Here is a 20,814-nt window from a genome sequence, read left to right on the forward strand (position 1 = left end):
CCCATTTGCCTTCTTGATTACCTGTTGCACCTGCAAACTATTTGTGATTCACGCACAAGCACTCCAAAGTCTCTCCACACAACAGCATGCTACTTTCTTCATTTGAACAATAATCTGATTGTCTTTTCCTTTCCAAGTGGATGACCTCACATTTAACAACATTGCAGATAGAGACATAGATATGTGAAAGATCTGGCAGATAGAGTACAGATTGTGCTCTCAAAACAATTTGCTTTTCCACTCCATTTGGTGTCATCACTTATTGCCAATTATACAAACCCATTCATCCCAACTCTGCCTTATATTAGCAAACAAATCCTTTATTAACGTTAATACATTACCCCTAACTTAATGCACTCTTATCTTAGGATGTCTTTTAAACAGGACCTTATCAAACACCTTCTGGAAATCCAAGTATACAACATCCACCTCTATACACTGCAGTTTATATCCACAGAAAACTCCAGTAAGTTAAACATGAAATGTCCTTTCTGAATCCATGGTGCATCAGCCTAATGGAAAAATTTCTATCCTGTTATCTTTCTATTACTTCATTAATAATAGCTTCAAGTGTTTTCCCTGGCTTCAAACATTGCACCAATTGGAGTATTGTTAACTGCTTTTTGTCCACATCCTTTTTCAAACAGTGATGTGACATTTGTTGTCATCAATCCACCGGGACTTGCCCAGAGCTTGGTAAATTACCAGAAAACACACACATGAAAATTTCTGCTATTTCTTTCAATACTGTAAGAATTGAAAAAAAATTTAAAATTTCAGATAAATGAAGATATCTGAAACAAATCAGAAATCCTCATTTACCCAAATTTTTTTCAAAGCCGAACTGACCAGGAACCTCAGACTCCCAGTGGCAGCGGGGTCCTCCATCTCCCAGCACGAGCATGGACCTCGAGCTCCCACCATGAGCAAGACCTCAGTGGGGAGGTCTTGATGATCGGCAGCAGTGTTGTGGCCAACATTTTTTTGGTGAGAATAAATTAACCTTATCTTAATGCTTAAAAAGCCTTCCATTGTTGTTTGTTGTTTAAACATTGATACAGGTGATTGCTGTTACTACTTGGTTCTTTTTTTAAAAATGACCAGTTCTTTGAAAGAAAAATGTTTATCTGACATAGGCCCAGTCCTGTCCATTTTGAATAATCAGAGTTGCACTGTACATCTAATCATCTTTTTCCAACCTTCTTTGCAAGATATTATCTTTAATGATTAGCACAGATTGGGTATTAAATGTTTTGAAGACCTTTTTATTCAAAACAATTTTTCTTCCTTTGAACAATTAGTAGCAAAATTTAATTACCAAACACTACAAGTTCCCGAGGCAAACATTCTTAATATACTTTTTGATTTATAACTTTCTCATAAAGGTTTAATATCACTTATTTATAATAATTTGCTTCATTTAAGGATAGCCCTGTTAGTTAAAATCAAGAACGATTGGGCACAGGATTTGAAACTTTCATTCTCAAATGAGGTGTGAGACTCTATTTGTAATCTGATTAATACTCCCTCCTTTTGTGTGCAACCCTATTGCAATTTAAAGTGATCCATAAGGTACATATGTCTAAAGTTAAATTGTTTCATTTTTATTCAGATATAAATCCTCCATGTGACAAATGCAAAATTGGTGATGGTTCTTTGCTTCACATGTTCTGGACTTGCCCTAGTTTAGAACAATTTTGGAAAGATATCTTTCAAACATTATCATTGATTCTTAATTTCAAATTAGGACCTTGCCATTTAATTGCTCGATTTGGATCATTTCAAGATGATGATGACGACTCCAACTCAAAACCAAATTTTTTCTTTTACTTCACTGATAGCCACACATGCAATTTTGATTAAATGGAAAGATAAAACCCCACCTACACATACTTAATGGTTAAGTAATATTATGTCTTGCTTAAGCGAGTAGGGACATCAAGTTCCTCAAGCAGATTGTGTTCAGCTTTGGAGTTCTGTGCATGTTGGTTTTCAAGTGTTCATAAATGCAAGAGGAGTTTTGGACTTCATATTTCCAGGCAGCAAGTTTCTTTCCTCTCATTCCCAACACCCCTTTCTTATCACCCCTCATGTATATCTACAGTATATATGCACACACTCTCCTATTTTATCTCCCTTTAATCACCTTTGTTCAAAGGAAACACCCCAGTCTGGTAAGACTCCCCTCATAATTACAACTTATAATGTATGGAAGCATCTTCATTTGCACAATGGTGTCATTACACCTTTCCTGTAAATGCACAGACCAAAACTGCACACTATTTAGCTGTGGGCCAGATAAAAATTTATGACAGTCTGGCATGATTTCCTTGCACTTGTACTCTGTGTCTTGCATGCTTTCTTTACCACATTAACTTCTTATTCAAAAGTACTGTCGGTGACCCAGGTTCAAATCAAGTATTTTATGTAAGGAGTACGTTCTCCCAGTGTCTCCTTGGGTTTTCTCCAGGTGCTTGGATTTCCTCCCTTCAAAATGTATGGGGGTTAATTCGGGTATTTGGATGGCATGGGCTCGTGAGCTGGAAGGGCCGCTTTCCATTTTTATCTACCTCTCCTGCTTCGTTCAGGGATCTGTAAATATGTATTCCATGCTCACCTATAGCTGCTTTATACAATACAGCAGGATGCTATTAAGTCAAGTCCCATTCCATTTTCCAATTTTGTTGTAGCCCTGCATATTATTTTCTTTCACCTGCTATTTATCCACATCAAGTGGCAACTTGTAGTCACCAGTAAACCTATCTTTGGGATGCAGAGGAAATACAAGCAGATACAGGGAGAACAATAAAACACAGATTTCAGCTAAGATCAGATTGAACCCAGATCCCCCAAACCATTAACAGCTATGCCACTATACTACCCAATTGGTATCCTATTGTTCATCATGCCCTACTTGTCCAATCCAAATAAATCCCTTTCATGTATCTTGAGATTAATTTCCACGTGCTACTTTTGTGTCCAATGCTATCTCATCAGTTCTTCAATATTTGACTACAGCTTATAGCCCACTTCCTCAAAATGTAGAAAACACTTTGACAATTCTTCATTTTGTTCTCTAACAAGTCTAATTCCATTATATGCAGCACAGTACAAAGGAACTAATGGCGGGTCCTGAACCCAAATGTTCTCAATTACTCTCTGTTAATTTTTACTTCAACATTCCACTTTCATTTGGATCTCTAGGAGCTTTTATATTCATCATAAATCTGCAACACATGGACATTGTCAAATGTCCTGTTGTCAAATTGGATGTTTACAATATTCTTTTTACTGGTCGGTAATCTGTGCACCTCTATTTTTAAATTGAAGGATTGATTGGGACATGGTGGCTGACAAATAAATCTACCAATTTAATAATTAAAAATAATCTTGCTACTTTAATTCAGCAGGTAATTAAGGATGGTTGCAATATAAATGTTGTATTTTAAATTCATGTTTATCATTATATGACTGCACATGTACAACCAGACAAAATAGCATTTCTCCAGACCATGGTGCACACACATAATATATTTCTAACAGAGCACATAATAACTACATACATAGAGAAATATAATACAAAACAAATATGTATAAATATCCTGGAAAAATGGACTCCAATTCATTCATAACAGATTCAAAGCTACAGGATACCTTTCAATTTCACAGCCTGCGTGAAGAAGCCATTTCTCAGCCTGGTGGGCCTAATTTTGATGCTCCTATACCTACTAATTGATGGTAGTCAAAGATACTATGTGATGGAAGGCAAGGATCCTCAATAATTCTTTGAGCCCATTTTAAGCAATGCTCCCAGTGAAAAGGGAGAGCCCAGTGATCTTCTCAGTTGTTTAATGATCCTCTGTATCAACCTCGTGTCTGATGCTTTAAAGCCAGACAGGTCACTCTCAATTGTGTTCCTGTAAAATGTTGTAAAGATAGCCTTGTTCTCTTCAACCTACAATTGGAAGCATTTTTGTGCCTTCCCAACTAGTGAGGAGGTGTTATGAGTCCAGGCTTGGTCATCCTTAAAATGTATACCAAGGAATTTTGTGCTCTCCACGACAGAGCCATTGATGTATAGTGGAGAATGTTTGACCTTTATCCTCTTAAAGTTAAAATTAAATTCTTATAGTTCACTCTCATCCTTTGCGATAACCTAAAACTCTTGTCACTTCCAATGTCAGAGCTTGACGTCAGATGATATTAATCATCCGACATCAGATAAATCAGGCAGATGACAAAAGAACACATGCCAAGTTTATTAAAGTCACCATGAAATTTAATCTCAAAGTTATAAGTTGATATGCCGTTACCTATTTTTTTGCTCCTTTCTTCACTGCGGTGATGTGCAATAATTGGTGAGTAAATAAAAGGGCTCTTTGAAGATGTATTCTGACCAAGTGTGTTTCTTATTTTCAATGGACGGAGGTTAGGTGGAAGATTCAAGAGCTTCGCCGACCTACATAAAAAGAATAGAAAGAAAAGAAACAGATTTATGGCTCACATTTTTAGTTTTAAAAATTAGTTCAGACCACTTCTTCCACAAAAACAATTGGTGATGATAACCACAGGAGTTAGTTTTCTCTGTGGGTTTATAGTTCTCAAACAGTTTAGCAAATCAGAGGTAGCCCTGCGGAAAAGTTAGCATTTTTATCCTTAATTTCTAACCAGCAATCGTCAAAATTTTGATTTGAAGTAGGCTATTCATGACCCTTTTATTAATATTTTGATATCGTCGATATTGTCACTTGATCATCTGATGCATTGCAATTTACAAGCTCACACGATAGAACTGGGTGGGGGAGGGGGCGAGATGAAAAGGGGAGGAGCGGCATTGCTCATCATGAAAAATATCAAAGCTATGCTCAGGAAGGACACACTAGAGGGCGTGTCTACTGAGGCTATATGAGAAGAGCTGAGAAACAGGAAAGGTATGACTATACTCATAGGGTTGTATGATATACCACCCAATAGTCATGAGAATTGGAGGAGCAAATCTATAGAAAGATAGCAGACAGCTGCAGGAAACACAAGGTTGTGAAAGCAGGAGATTTTAATTGTCCACATATTGACTGGAGCTCCCATACAGTAAAATGGCTGGATGGCTTAGAGTTTGTCAAATGTGTTCAGGTAATTTTCTTTAAAATATTTTTATTGGTGTTTATATTATACATTATAAATACTTAAACAGTGCAGTTATATATTGTGCTATGATTCAAAAGGAAACAAATAAATTATTACAAAAAAAGCTTTTAATTTTTTTTAATCCAGAGCACAAATCACATTGAAGAATAGAATTAACCACACAATGAAAAACCCAAAAGAAAAAAAATCTGTCAAAACCCTCTGTCACTAAGCAAGGTTAAAGTTAACATATAGGAATCAAGTGATAACTACTTGGAAATGGAAAGCGCAGCACCAAAGTTTCAGAGCAGCTCTATTCTTAAGATTATGATAATAGTCCATAAATAGGCTCCATGTCTTTTGGAAGTAAATATTTGAATCTTTGATAGCATATCTAATTTTTTCTAAACTTAAACAAGACATGATCTCACCTAACCATTGAGTATGTGTAGGTGGAGTATTATCTTTCCATTTAATCAAAATTGCATGTGTGGCTATCAGCGAAGTGAAAGATAAAATTTAGTTTTGAGTTGGAGTCATCTTGAAATGAACCAAATATAACAATTAAAGGGCAAGGTTCTAATTTAACAATTTTTTTCTAAACTAGGGTAAGTCCAGAACCTGTAAACTAAAGAAGCTTCACCAATTAAACATTTGTCACATAGAGGATTTATTTCTGAATAAAAATGAGACAATTTAACTTTAGACACATGTACTCTATGGACAACTTTAAATTGCAAGTGTCGTGCACAATAGGAAGTAGTATTAATCAGATTCCCACACCTCATCTGGGAATAAAAGATTTAAAACCTCTTCCCAGTCACTCTTCATTTTAATTAATGAGGATATCCTTAAATGAAGGAAATTATTATAAATAAAAGATATTAAACCTTTATGCGAAAGTTGCAAATCAAACTGTATCAAGAATCTTTGCCTCGGAAATTTGAGGAAAGTCAGGGATGAGACTGAACAAAATGTCTATCATGTAAAGATCTTTAAAAAAAATTAGTGTTTGGAAAGTTAAATTTTACCACCAATTGTTCAAAAGAAGCAAAGGATTATTTTGAATAAAAAGGTCTTTAATACCCAATCTATGCCAGTCATTAAAGACAGCATCTTGCAAAGAAGATGAAAAAGATGATTAGATAAAATAGGGCTATCAAGAGAAAAACTGAAATTCAAAAAAACCTTCTAAATTGTACCCTTATTCTCAAGCTATGTCTAATTATTGGATTATCAGTTAATTTATATAAAGAAAAAGATTTTTAAAAGACGCTAGAATTGGCAACATAGTATGGCAACATAGAATGGCAACATACTTCAAATTTGAAGTACTTTTAGTAAAATTCAGTTCCAAGTCTACCCATAAATGGCAGTCATGTGTACCCTTATCTGAGGATCTAAGGGACAAGATTTTGAAATGGTAAATACATCTTCTATGATTACATTCATTCATCCAATTCAAAGAGGAGCATAGTGTTTGCATGTCCAAAAATAAATTGGCTAGTATTTTTTTCTAATATTAACCTTATTTGTGACAGATGGGAATCTGAAATTGCTACATTGACACATATGTTTTGGCTTTATTCATCCTGAGAGAACTATTGGAAATAAAGTTTTAATATATTTTCAATTATACTCCAGGAGGAGCTATGACCCAATCCAATAACTGCTCTTTTCGGGGTTTTTGACCCAGACATAGGGAGTTTTTCTGTACCTGTTTAACAGATTGTGGCCTTCTCTACATTGTTGCCTCTAAGAGCCATCCTATTCAAATAGAAAGGCCCTAGACCACCAACAGTGTTTCAATGGTTTTCTCATGTTATGTTTTGTCAAAGCCTAGAAAAAAACTAGATATCATGTATTTGATTCATCAGTGAAATTTGAAGATACAAGTCAAGCTTTTATGACTTATTTTCATATGATGCAAATATTTCCAATTGATTAGAAGTACTTACTCTTCCAGATGAGATATAATCTTACCTTTGTTTTTTGTTTTGCAGAGGAAACCAAAAACTACAAAATATATGTAATCCTCAGGATAAGCTGCTCAGCTGTTTTTTTATTAGAATAAGTTAGGTGGGGTTTTTTATATACTTTTGATGGTTTGTTTTTTTTCCACCATTGCAGTGGAAGGGGGAACCAAGCTTACACAGTTTCAAATTTTAACTTTATACATATATAATACACACACACACACACACACACACAATTGTATTTTCAGTTTGGTTCCCTTTTCTTCTTTGTATTGTATATCCTATAAAAACCAATAAAAACATCAAAAAATAAAGATTATCGAAGTGTAACAAAAGAAGAAAATTAAATATATTGACTGCCCAGTAATAAAATCTAAAATTAGGAAACACCAATCCACCATTCCTTTTAGCTTTTTGAAGATGAGCTTTATTTAAGCAGGAACATTTTCCTTGCCATATGTAGGAAGATGTAAGTGAATCATGTGAGTAAAAAAAAAGGATTTGGGAATGAGGATTGGTATAGATTGGAAAGGATACAAAAATTTAGGTTAAATGTTCATTTTAATAGAATTGCTGTGACCAATCATGGAAATAGATAAAGGTGACCATCTTGATAACAATAATTTGACCTGATTGAATAAAGTAGAAATTTTTTCTTGAAAAAGATGTTTCTAACTCCAAGTAATTGTAAATTGATCTCTCACAATCTTAAAAGGAAAATTAAAATATCTTGGTATAAAACTATATTGGAATCAAGTAACATTTTCTAAATCAATATATAGAGGTACCAACTAGAGACAGTGCAATATTGGTTCCCCTTTTAGGGAACAAGTCAGGACAGTGACAGAGGTATGTGTTGGAGAACATTTGAGGTCCAGTCATCATAATGGAATTAGTTTCAAGTTAATTATGGAGAAGAATAGGTCTGAGCCTCAGGTTGAGTTTCCAAATTGAAAAAGACCAATTTTGAAGAAATGAGAAAGGATCTTGAATGCACGGATTGGGATAAGTTTTTTTTGGGCAAGGATGTGCGAGGTAAGTGGAAAAACTTCAAAGGTGAAATTTTGAGAGTCTGTACGTTCCTGCCAGAATTAAAGGCAAGGTTCAGAGGGAACCTTGGGTTTTTGAGGGATATTGGGGATCTGGTTCAGAAGAAGAGAGGTGTATAGCAGGTCGAGGCAACATGAAGCAAATGAGGTATTTGAGGAGTATAAAAAAATGCAAGAAAAACCTCAAGAAAGGAATCAGGATTGTGAAAAGAAGATACAAGGTGGCTTTGGCAGATAAAGTGAAGGAAAATCCTAAGGGTTTCAACATACATATGAAGAGCAAAGGGAATGTGTTATGGACTGTGGACAATTTTATTTTTGGACCCGGAACAGGACTGAACCTACGGGGGAAAAGAAAGGATTGTGTGCTGCAGTGAAGCACTGAAGTAGCACTGGAAAAACAGACAACTGAATGGGAATTGCTGAAATAGCACTGGGGAGCTGACAGCTATCAAATGTGCAAGAGCCACGTAGAGAGAGTGCTCGCTACTATTAACCTCTCTCCACCAAGCACACTGGCATCTTCAAATGTCCCAGCGCTGAGTTTTTGAACCGGTTTGTCAGTTGGTCGGTTGGTTAGAGGGCAGTCGGTCAGACTGTCAGTGTGCTCACCCAGTACCTTCAGTGGGAGAAAAAAAGACTAAGCTACTTTGTATATGGGTGCCAGCACTGTTGTCCTGACAGCAGTTTGTGGCACTCTGATACGCAGAGTGCTTGTATGTGTACCCAACCTGGGCTTCCCCGCCCCTTCCATAAGAAGGACTTCATGTGACAGGAGTCACTTGACGACCCAAGAGAGGATGTTTAGAGGAGAAGACTTGTGTGACAGAAAGTTACTGGTTAACCCTAAAGTGGCCTTCAGAGGCATGAACTTCATGTAGTGACTAGCAGGCCACTGGGTGAAGATTCCAGTGTGAAGAAATCAAAGGTAGTTGTTGCCACAGTCGAAACTCAGGAAAGTCAGAAGAAGAGAGAGGTGTATAGCAGGTCAAGTCTACAGTGATCTTGGCCATCTGTGTCCACATCTAGCTAAAAGACCAAAGTGAAACCAAACTAAGAATCCCAAACCTGGACACCAGATTCTGCAAGCTTTTCCTTTTTGACTGACAAACTTGATGTAACAAACTTGTCATGACTGACTTAAGGTTCTGTTTTGTGAGCTTTCTTTTGGGACATTTTGAGCTTGGACTGTAATGGTCTGTGTTTTTCTCCCCCACCTTACATACATACACCTTATAAATATCTGATGTTAATGTAGAGTTGCCATAAAAACTTATGTTTGGGAGTTAAGTTTATTGAAATAATTCTGTTATTGTTAATTTCTTAATAAATTTTGTGTTAAACTTAACTCATCTGTTTATGTGTCTCTCAATTGCTACTGGTGAGGTGTAACAATAGCAAAGGGAAAAAATTGGTTCCCTTGAAGGTCAGAGTGGTCGGCTTTGTATGGAGCCAAAGAGATGGGGGAGATCTTAATTTTTTTTCCATCAGTATTCACTCAGGAAACGGGCACAGAGTCATGGGAAGCAAGGAAAACAAGTAGTGAGGTCATGAAACCTAACCTGATTAAAGAGGAGGAAGCACTTGCTATCTTAAAGCAAATAAGGGTAGATAAACCCCCAGGACCTAACAAGATATTCTCTCTGACCTTAAGAGAGACTAGGGCAGATATTGCAGGGTCTTTGGCAGATATATTTAAAATGTCCCTAGCCATGTGTGTGGTGGCAGAGGATTGGAGGGTAGCTCACATTTTTCCATTGTTTAAAAAAGGCTCTAAAAGTAATCCTAGAAAAATAGGCAGGTGAGCCTGTCAACAGTTATTGGAAGATAAAAACACACAAAGCTGTCCTTTATTTAGCAAAGGTAAAAATACATAACCATTTTTTTGGGCTAGAGCCCTTCATCAATGTATGGGAAAAGGTCAGTAGGCATCCTAATAAAAGAGAGAAGGGGGAGAGGTGGTCACAAGGCCGAGATCGGATATACAATTATTTGTATAGTCAGAGACTGATTAGCGATAATCCACATGGTTTTGTGCATGGTAGGTCGTGTTTAACCAATCTTATGGAGTTTTTCGAGAAGGTTACCAGGAAAGTTGACGAAGGCTGTGGAGGTTGTCAACAGGAACTCAAGTAAGGCCTGTTACAAGGTCCCGCAAGGTCCTATTACTGTATATCAATGATTTGGATGATAGAGGGTAAATTGGATCGGCAAGTTTGCAGATGACACTAAGATTGGAGGTATTGTGGAGAGCAAAGAAGGTTTTCAATGCTTGCAGAGAGATCTGGACTAGAAGGTAAAATGAGCTGAAAATTGGCAGATGGAATTTAATGTAGACAAGTGTGAGGTGTTGCATTTTGGAAGAAAAAACCAAGAAAGGACATACACAGTTAATGGTAGGGTGATGAGGAGTGCGGTACAACAGAGGGTAATGGGAGTACAGATAGATAATTCTTTAAAAGTGGCGTTACAGGTGGATAGAGTTGTAAAGATAGCTTTTGGCATGTTTGCCTTCATAAATCAAAGTACTGAGTGCAAGAATTGGGAAGTTAAAGTTGTATAATATATTGGTGAGGCCAAATTTGGAATATTGTGTGGTCACCTAACCACAGAAAAGATATCAATAAGATAGAAAGAATGCAGAGAAGATTTACTTGCACGTTGCTCAGACTTCAGGAATTGAGTTACAGGGAAAGTTTAAACAGGTTAAGACTTATTCCCTGGAACATAGAAGAATGAGGGGAGATTTGACAGAGGTATTTAAAATTATGAGGGGGATAGACAGAGAAAATTGGCTTTTTCCAATAAGGGTAGATGAGATACAAACCAGAGGATATGGGTTAAGGGTGAAAGGGGAAAGTTTAAGGGGAACATGAGGGGGAACTTCTTCACACAGACAGTGGTGGGAGCGTGGAACAAGTTGCCAACTTAAGTGGTTAATGCAGGATCAATTTTTAACATCTAAGAAGAATTTTGACAGGTACATGGATGCGATAAGTATGGAGGGCTATGGACTGGATGCACGTTTGTGGGACTAGGTAAATAAAAAAAATTGGTTCAGCACAGACGAGAAGAGCTGGGAGGGTCTGTTTCTGTTCTGTAACGTTCCATGGTTCTATGATGATAGTTATTTTAAATTTATCATGTTAACTCAGCCCTCACCCGCACCACCTCCAATTCTCACACAACTACCCTGGCCCCTTCTCTTCCCCTCCCTCACCCAGCAGAAGCAACAAGGATAAGATTACCCTTGTTCTTACCCATCATTCCACCAGCCTCTGCATTCAACATTCATTCTCTGCAATTTCTGCAACCTCCAAGCAGGATTCCACCAGCAGATACATCTTCCCCTCCCTGCTTTCCATAGGGGTCACTCCCTCCATGGCTTTCTCGTCCACTCATTGCCCCTTTGGTACCTGCAGTTGTGACCACAAATGCTGCACATGCACCTCCTCCCTCACTCCTATTCAGGCCACCAAATAGTCCTTCAAAGGGAAACAACACTGGACTTGTGAATTGGTAGGTGTTATTTACTATATCCATTGCTCCCAACACAGACTTCTATACACCAGGGAGACTGGACGCAGAATGGGAGATCACTTCTTTGAGCACCTCCGCTCTTTTTGCTGCAACAGCCCCTCCCCAGTGGCCAGGCACTTCAATTCCACTCCTCCTTGCCACACTGACATGTTTGTACTACCAAAATGAGTCTCCCCATAAATTGAAGGAACACCTTGTATTCTGTCTCAGCAGTCTCCAACTATACAGCAACAATGTTGACCTCCAACTTCCATTAACCCCCTCCCTGGGTCTCTCTTTCTCTCATCCCTCTGTCTCCCCTCCTCCAGTTCACCCTCCTGTTCTTTCCTTCTATCAGAAAGCCATCTTTCTTTAACTCTGCCCTTTCCCCATATCACTTCTCAGCTTCTTTCTCTTCTACCTTCCAAACTGTATCCACTCTTGCCTGAAGACAGCTCAGGCCCAAAACGTTGAGTCTTTTATTTCCTGTGGATGCTATGTGACCCAACAAGTTTCTCCAGCATTTTTGTGTACTCAAGAAGGTAGAAGTCAAGGCTGACCATCCAGATCCTCATTCAAGCATCTGCTCAATGAGCAGTGCGGTTACTATTGGGGTTAGCGCAAAACTATTACAGAACCATTGATGCGGGTTTGAATCCAGCTCTGTCTAAGAAGTGTGTGCGTTCTCTCCATGTCTGCATGGGTTTCCTCTGGTTTCCTCCCACTCTCTTAAAAAAAAAATACAGGGGTCATTAGCGTTAATGATTATTTGAGCAGTGTGGCTCATGGGCCAGAATGGCCTGTCACCATGCTATATTTCTAAATTAACAATTAAAATTAGTTTAGTAAACTTTGAACAGTTTCTAATATGTGACAGCCTTGTTAAAATAGGACTAATATTGCACATAGTACTTCAGATTTGGCTTCATCAATGCAGATGAAGCATGAGCTCTGCATTCTTGTTTTAATTCCTCTCGCAATAATCAATAACATTGTTAGCATGGAGACAGAGACAGCTGGAATCTAGAGCAAAAAAAAAACAAACTGCTGGAGAAATACACCAAGTTAGACTGTATCCAGGGAGGATAATGAACATTGATGTTTCAGGTCAAAGAGTTGCTTCAGAATTAAGGAGAGGGAAGACGGGCACTTCCAAAGATGGCGGAGCAGTAAAGATAGGGGAGCCCAAGAGGGGTGAAGGATGACAGATAGAGCAAGGTGTGGAAAAACACGAAGGATAGACTTTGGAAATACTAGGCAGAAGAGTGATAGGGAAACAGAAAAAGAATAGAGAAGACTGGTGTTATAGGAATGAGATACATGGAATCATAGAAGAGAGGGCAGTTAGAGAAAGGGGAAAGGAACTGGGTCACAAGATTACAAGATGGACTAGTTGGAGAGAGTAAGGAACCGATGAAGACAATTATTTGAAATTCGAGATTTTAACACTTGTGCCATTTGGGCTGTAGGTTACACATGCAAATTATGAACTACTACCCTTCAAACTTGCATTTGGCCTCACTCTGGCAAAGGAGAAAGTCAGTGATAGGCAGGTTGATGTATGAATGGGAAGGGAAATTAAAATGCTTAACAAGTAGTGCACGAGGATGTTGCATGACCTGCTGAGTTTCTCCAGCACTTCTGTGTACTACATGACAATCCCCCTGTCTGCACACTTCCCTGTTTAATTTTTTTTTTTAATTTACACTAACAGGACAGTAACAGGCCATTTCGTCCTATGAGTGTGGGCTGCCCAATTTACTCCCAATCAACCTACACCTCCAGTACATTTTGAACAGTGGGAGGAAACTGAAACCCCAGGGGAAAACCCATGCAGACACGGGGAGATCGTCCAAATTCCTTAGACAGCATGTAATTCAAACCCCAGTCCCATTTGGTGGCATTGTACTAAACCCTATGCCAACCATGCCGGCCCTTAACTGGCAAAGTGGTTGCCTGGATTGCACTTGGTCTCACCAAAATAGAGGAGGCCACAATAAAAGAACTGAATTCTTTCATCTTGAAGGGTTGGTATGTCCCTGGGTGAAGGCGAGGGGCAAGGTGCAGGAACAGACATTATATCAATCAAGGCTGCTGCAGAATGTGGTAGGGCAAGCAGGGAATGAGAGGTTGGAAGAAACTGCAAAGTCACAGAAAGTGGTCTTTGCAAAAAGTAGACAGACGTGGCAAAAGGAAGATACAAAGGATCATGTGGAAGCAAGCAGAATTTCAAAGAACAATGTGCTAGATGCAGAGACTTGGTAGGGTGAAAGAGAAGGGTGGTACCACTTCCCAACTTTCCACTACATTGCATCTATGCAGAACTCTTCATTTTTTTTAAATCAACTCCCTCAAATTAACTTGGAATATTTCTCACACTGCTGTCCCCTTTTTAGATCTCTCCATTTTCAACATGGGAGACAAATTATTCATTTAAATTTATTACAAATCCACTGATTCCCACAATTACCTGGAGAACATCTCTACCCATCCTGTCTCTTGCAAGGATACTATCCCTTTCTCCCCATTCCTCTGTCTTTTCTGTTCCTGGGATGAGACAGTCCATCCCAGGACATCCAAAATGTTCTCTCTTTAATAAACATTGATTCCCTCCGCTGTCATCAAACCCTGACACACATCACTTTCACCCCACCTCCCTCTAAACATCCTTGGTCCTTACTTTTCATCCACCACCCCATACATTTAGCATATCATTCTTCTACAATTCCGTCAATGTCAACATGATCTCACAATCAGCCACATTTTCCCCTCTCTATCCCTTTCAATATAGATTATTTTAATTTCCACAGACTTGTCTGGCCCTGGCAAAACAAAGGGCAAACTTGAGGAGCATAACATTTTTCTAGAACCGTCTAACCAAACAGCATAAATCTGAGATAAACCCACCTTCATCTATTCTTTATCTGCTCCCATTCTTACTTTTCCATCAAACCTCCCAGTGATGAATTCTTCCTGTCTCTCCACCTCTCCCACCTTTATTTGATGCTATCACCTCTTGGTTCCATATCCAACCCTTTTCCCATCCTTTTCTACTTATCACCTCCTCTTTTCACTTTACTCTTGAAAAAGGGTCCCAATCAAAAACGCCAAATGTAGTTTTCTCTCCAAAGATGTTGCCTGACTTAGTGAACCCTCCAGCTTCTCATTATTTGCTCAAGCCTGCAGTATCTGCAGTTCTTCAATTTCTCTAAGGAAACTCTATCCCTATTCAGACTTTGGGTAGGCAGGATGAGAGCGGTGAGTCTGTTGAACATTTCTGATCTTTCTGATTGTATTTCACAATCCAGCATCTGCAGTGTTTTTCTTTCATCTACGGAGAGAAAACTACATTTGGATTACATTATTAGCAACTAATCTTGAAAGTACAGACCAGCCTTACCTGACTATGGGAAGCTTAGTAAGGGGGACTGGCAGTAATTTCACATCAGGAAGCGATACAATCTCCATGGTACCAGGGCATTTTGCTGTGTAGTTCTCTAAACTCTGAGAAACCTCCTTCTTCTCTGCAAAACAGCACGACAAATAGAAATATATCGCTTGACTGTTAACAAGATATAAATTATGAAATTTTTGCTATCTATCCATGAAATTGAGCCTGGCAAAGTATCCGTAAATTAAATGAAGAATCTGAATGCCAGTTACTTTGAACTATTCAACAGCAGAACTATTTGCAAAGTTATAGTATTGTCCACATTAAAAATAATGGCTTTCCTGAACAAGAAATTGTATCTAATTACTGCAAATCCATGGTCAAAACCACAATCTGCAAAAGAATTTGCCAATGCCAATAAATACAAGATGCAAAATAAATTCTGCGTCCCAAACACATTTTTTCCTTGCAAAAGAGGCAAGGTGTTTATTTCAGGCCGAAGACCCTCTGCCAGATCAGAGAAAACAGACAATTAAAATTTCAGAGAAGGTGGGAGCTTGGTTGAATTGGAGAAAAGAATACCTGATAAGGCAACACTGAGGTTGTTTTGGGAAGGGGGGGGGGGTTAGCTATTGCCAACATATATAAAATGATAACATACATAAAGTTCTGTGAAATATTGGGTACAGTATATTAGTTTATGAAAATAATGTTTAAAAACTAATGATAGTTAGTTGAAGATGCCTAACAGTTTTTAGTCAGAGCAAAATATTGCCAGTTCTGATTCAGATAGAGAAAGCAAATTTCTGAAGCTGAAGAATTTTATGCTTAGTCTCAAAGGCTGCAAACATACCTAGACAAATCAGGTGTTATGGTTCAAGCTTTCAGTTTTTTTTAATTATTACACAGAAATTCTGCGATATTTCTGTACGGAAGACCCACCATTCAGCTGGCTTTGGTTGTTTACAGTGAAACAAACAAAGCCAGCACTTTACCGGGTCAATGTTTCTTTTTCCACAACAGCCGGCATTCCATGAGAAAAAGAGGCAGGACGTATAACTCAACAGTGTTTGCGTCTAGTGTCACGTATATTTGCCAGCATGTTAGATCCACTTTTTTCCAAAAGAATGGCTCAAAAATATTCCCCCCCCCCCTGGTCTTATATGTGAGGTTGAAATTAGGGTGATAATGGTGAGTAATGCCAACAGTAACACTGCCAACCCACACACTGGCCAATGTTGTGTAGAGAACGTGTCAATTTTGTGAGAGACAAGTCTGGACACAAGGGTTTACAATCAAATGTTACTTTTATTAACACACAATTAATAGGAGAATGGGAAAATCGTAGCGGGAATAAAACACCCGAGCACAAATTATAAAAGCATGGGAGAAAACGCGCACAATTTAATAAAACATACATGCGCAATGTCTAAAAGAATGTGGGAAGATCTACTGTAAGTATTGATCTCTCGCAGTGTATTTCAAACTTTTTCTTTCCACTCACATGCCATCTTAAGTAATCCCTTACTAATCACTGCCATCTATCGTTGGAGTCTGGTTGCCATTGGGAGGGAAGCGGGGCAGTGGGCTTCAGACTGTTCAAACTGAGGACAAACTCATAGACCAGCTTGCTCACAGCACAAAGTGATAGGAGACACCTGGGATCAGTGTGGGGGGGGTCTGGTCTTTTATCACAATGCCACTCCCTAGCACTAATCTCTTCTCCCTTAATATCTAAAGGTCTGTCAGTGACTGTTCTGAATACATTCAGTAACTGAGCATTCACACTCTCTCCTACTGTCAAGTTCCAGATTCAGTACCCTTTCATTATTTTTATCTTATTCATGAATAATCAAGCCCTATTTTGAAAATCCAACAGCCACCCCAATTCTGTCCTGTCAAAACCATGAATTATGAATTAAATCATCTCCCATTCTCCTCCCAGCAACACATCAGTGCTTCACCATGTAACATCACAGCGAGTCTAATTGAGGATGCCTCACTATTTCACCACCAGCTCATTTAATCTCCAGGTCATTTCAAACTTCTGCATTTATGGGAGCATGCATTGACATCCAAGATGGGCTAAACTCCAAATGCCTGCCTAGTGAACTACTCACTGTCAGCCAGATCAGCTCTGACTTTTACCTTTGCTGTATAATTGCAGCTCAATATGACAGACCTAGTGTTAAATTAGTAATGTACTGTCAATGATATCTTACCGAGTTGATGCTGGATTGTGAGGGTGATTGCCCTCACTTCTCTTTATGAGCAGACCACAACAACAGAGCAGGCAGTGGGCCACCAGGGCAGAGCAGGGCAGTGGAATTATCATTAAAAATTTTTTTACTGATGTCCTACTTGCATGTTTTGTTAAAGTTTTAAATGCTTACCAGTAAACACACTAAAAAATATTACAGTACATATACACATCCTTATCTGAATTGGTTCCAGAATGCCAGAAGCTCCTTTTACACTAGTGGTGTTCCACAAATTTTACTAGATCTATTCCTCAAAAAAAGCCAGGACTAAAATGACGCTACACCACCCCCCTACTCTATTCCATCTCGATGCTTTTTACATAGCAGGTGTTCCAGGACAAAAGAGTAAAGGTCCCGGAATGAAAGGGCTGTGTGAAAAGCTCAGTCCACAGATGGATAGGTCAGACTAAGAATGGGACAGATTTTAAATTATAGGGCACAGAAAGCTCAGTGTGGCCTCTGCAGAATAAGCAAAAGTTCTTTGCAAAGCAGTCACAATATGCAATTAATTTCACTAATGTAGAGGAGACCACATTCTGAACAGAGAATGTAGAATATTGATAGTATATTTTATACTCCTTTGTCTGCATTATCACTCACTAACAATGACATACTGGCCTCATGACAATCATGGCTTCACAGACATTCCCTTTGTCCTATGTACCTCTCCCCATTTTCTCTGCAAATTAACATCAACAACTTTTGCTCCTTTGATTACTTCCAACAAATGGTTCCATTTCTTATACTTGTTCATGACAACCAAGAAAATTGAAAATTGTGACAAAAAATGGCAAGTAGAAAAACAAGAATGCATAGATTCATAAAGTCACAGAGAAATACAGCACAGAACAAACTCTTTAACCCAAATTGTCTATGCATGCATTCTGTACAAGTTCCATTTATTTGCATTTAACCCATATCCTTCTGATCCCTTCAATTCCAAACATTTTTGTCTTTTGAACATCAAAAATCACCCACATCTATAGCTTTCTCTGGTAATTTGTTCCAGATGGTAACCATACAGAGTGGTAATGTTTCTCCTTTGGTCCTGATGCCCTCTAGTCTGTGACACTCCATTATTCCAAGGAATAAAAACCCAGCCTGCCCCAAAAACCTAAGCCTTCAAGTCCCAGGAATATCTTGGTTCATCTCTTCTGCACTCTTTTCAACTTAATAACATCCTCCCTATAGCTAAGTGACCAGAATTGCACACAATACTCCAAGAGTGGTCTCACCAACAACTTGGACAGCGATGTCATGACATCCAACTTTTGTACTCCACTCCCTGCTGTCGCAGTTAAAATTTATTTCATGCTCACAATCTAGCCAATAATTAGAATTGCTTCAAACAGTGATTCTACATTTAGTTACAAGCTGGTGAAATGGGAGAGACCAATGGAAAATGGAAAGCGTCTAAGTTTCTGCACGTAATGGTTGAAGATGCTTAACAGTTTTCAAATTGATGAGGCAGCTTTCACGATGGACACTTTGATGACAAAATTTGAGGAGTATTTTGTTTTAAGTAAAAACGTCACATTTGAGGTATTTAAGTTTTTCTCCTGTGACCAGAAACAAGATATGAACTTTGACCAATACCTAGCCGAGCTTCACACACTATGTTCTGTGAATTTGGAGATTTGAAAAATTCCCTCATTAAAGTCAGAGTAGTTTGTGGAATCCCAGATAATGGACTTAGAGAAAGATTGTTGAGTGAAAAAGATTTTACTCTGTAAATACATATAGGGCAGCAGAGACCACACGAGCACAAGTTAAGGAGCTACACAGGATAGACACAACCGTTAAGGAACTGCAGAGGATAGACACAACAGTGCACATGATGAAGCAGAGCACCAGGAGTTTCCCAAAGCAACAACAAAGCAAAGTGGTAAGCTCAAACAGCAAATGCAGCAGGTGCGGAAGTAGACATATTCCAAAGATACGTCCTGCCTATGGAATAGAACCTGGATCAAAGTAGTTAATTTCCTATATGGAGGTAAGTGAACAGAATGCAACTCACTGGATAAAAGATTCTGCCTGTATCTAGACTTTTAAATTCCTTGGATGCTTTTTCCAAAAAAATCAATGGCAGAACAAAAATCAAACCAGATAGGTTTTGTGCAAATAATTTCATAGAAAACACCTGTTCAGAATTAAACTGAACATTTAGCAGTCACATGATTTATTGCCATAATGTACCTTGATCCGAGAGGAAATCCAACATGGTTTGAAGAAGAAAGGACAGGTGACGAACTGCAAGAGCAGGGTTTCCCATTCGTCTTGAAGCATAAACAAGCTCGTGTAGCAAACGCATTTGTACTGCTGGCCAACCTTTGTGGGTTCCTACAGTATAGATGAGAATTAAGATCATAGATCCTTCAGATATGACCGAATTAAGAAATAAACATACAAATTAATGCATTTTGAAGTGAAGATTGGGAATCTTTGTGCGCACAATCAGTAATTATAACCAGCAACACAAGTGAATAAGGCTCAAAGAACAACAAAATGAAGTTTTTGAATTGCAATTTGCTCAACTCTATTCCTCAACTCGTTTCAAAAATACAACATGTCAACAGATTCGGATTTACTGTCAAAATACATACATGACATCCTACCCTTTTTTTCTTTTTCTGCAGGCAAGGCAGAATTACCATTTATTGGTAGTACAAAAAAAACACTGTACACTGTGTAAACATATAAATAAAGAACTGTAAACAGATAATGAATGTAAACAAAATGACAGTGCAATACAGAGATAATAAAAGAAAATCAATAAAGTACACAAGCAAGAGTCCTTAAATGAGTACCTAATTGAGTTTGTTGTTGAGGAATCTGACAGGGAGGGGTTGCAGCTGTTCCTGAACTTGGTGGTATGAGTCTTGTGGCACCTATATTTCCTTCCTGACGGTAGCAGCAAGAACAGAGCGTGTGGCTCCTTGATTATTACTGCTGCTCTTCGACGGCAGTGTTCCCTGGAGATGTTCTCGATTGTGGGGAGGGTTTTGCTTGTGATGCCCTAGACTCTGTCCACTACCTTTTGTAGGGCTTTACACTCAAGGGTATTGGTGTCCCAATACCAGACTATGATACAGCCAGTCAGCATACATTCCACCACACATCTGTAGAAATTTGCCAGGGTTTCTGGTGTCAAACAAAACCTCTGCAAACTCTTGAATAAGTAGGGGTGCCCTAGCATTTGGTCCAGGAAAGAGCAACTCCGAAGAACTTATTGCTCACCATCTCCACTTCAGATTCTCTCAATGATCATTGGATTGTTTATATCTGGATTCTCCTACCTGAAGTCAACAATCAGCTCCTTCATTTTGGTGACAATGAGTGGAAGATTGCTGTTGGTGTACCATTCAGACAAGTTTTCAATCTCCCTCCTTCATGCTGGCTCATCACCTTTCTTTATACAACTACACTGGTAACATCAGCAAATTTATTGATTTGTCATTCTGTTACGTCAAAGACCAGTGGCAATAGAAATTCAC

At 38.5% G+C, this 20,814-nt stretch overlaps 1 protein-coding gene across 13 annotated transcripts in view; it reads right to left on the reverse strand.

Moving 5' to 3' along the window:
* Positions 1 to 20,814, reverse strand: part of trappc9 (trafficking protein particle complex subunit 9) — a 650,990-nt gene that overhangs the window by 528,994 nt on the left and 101,182 nt on the right. For all 13 annotated transcript variants that reach the window (XR_011352375.1, XM_069921673.1, XM_069921672.1 and 10 more), the window contains 3 exons: positions 19,517 to 19,660; positions 15,069 to 15,192; positions 4,314 to 4,459 (listed from right to left, as the gene is read on the reverse strand). Coding sequence is in view for 12 of the 13 variants with exons in the window: in XM_069921673.1 (XP_069777774.1) it covers positions 4,314 to 4,459; positions 15,069 to 15,192; positions 19,517 to 19,660 (414 nt within the window). In the remaining variant the exon portion in view is untranslated. The remainder of the gene's footprint in view (positions 1 to 4,313; positions 4,460 to 15,068; positions 15,193 to 19,516; positions 19,661 to 20,814) is intronic.

Source organism: Narcine bancroftii, chromosome 2 (assembly GCF_036971445.1).
Source record: "Narcine bancroftii isolate sNarBan1 chromosome 2, sNarBan1.hap1, whole genome shotgun sequence".
Classification (NCBI taxonomy): domain Eukaryota; kingdom Metazoa; phylum Chordata; class Chondrichthyes; order Torpediniformes; family Narcinidae; genus Narcine; species Narcine bancroftii.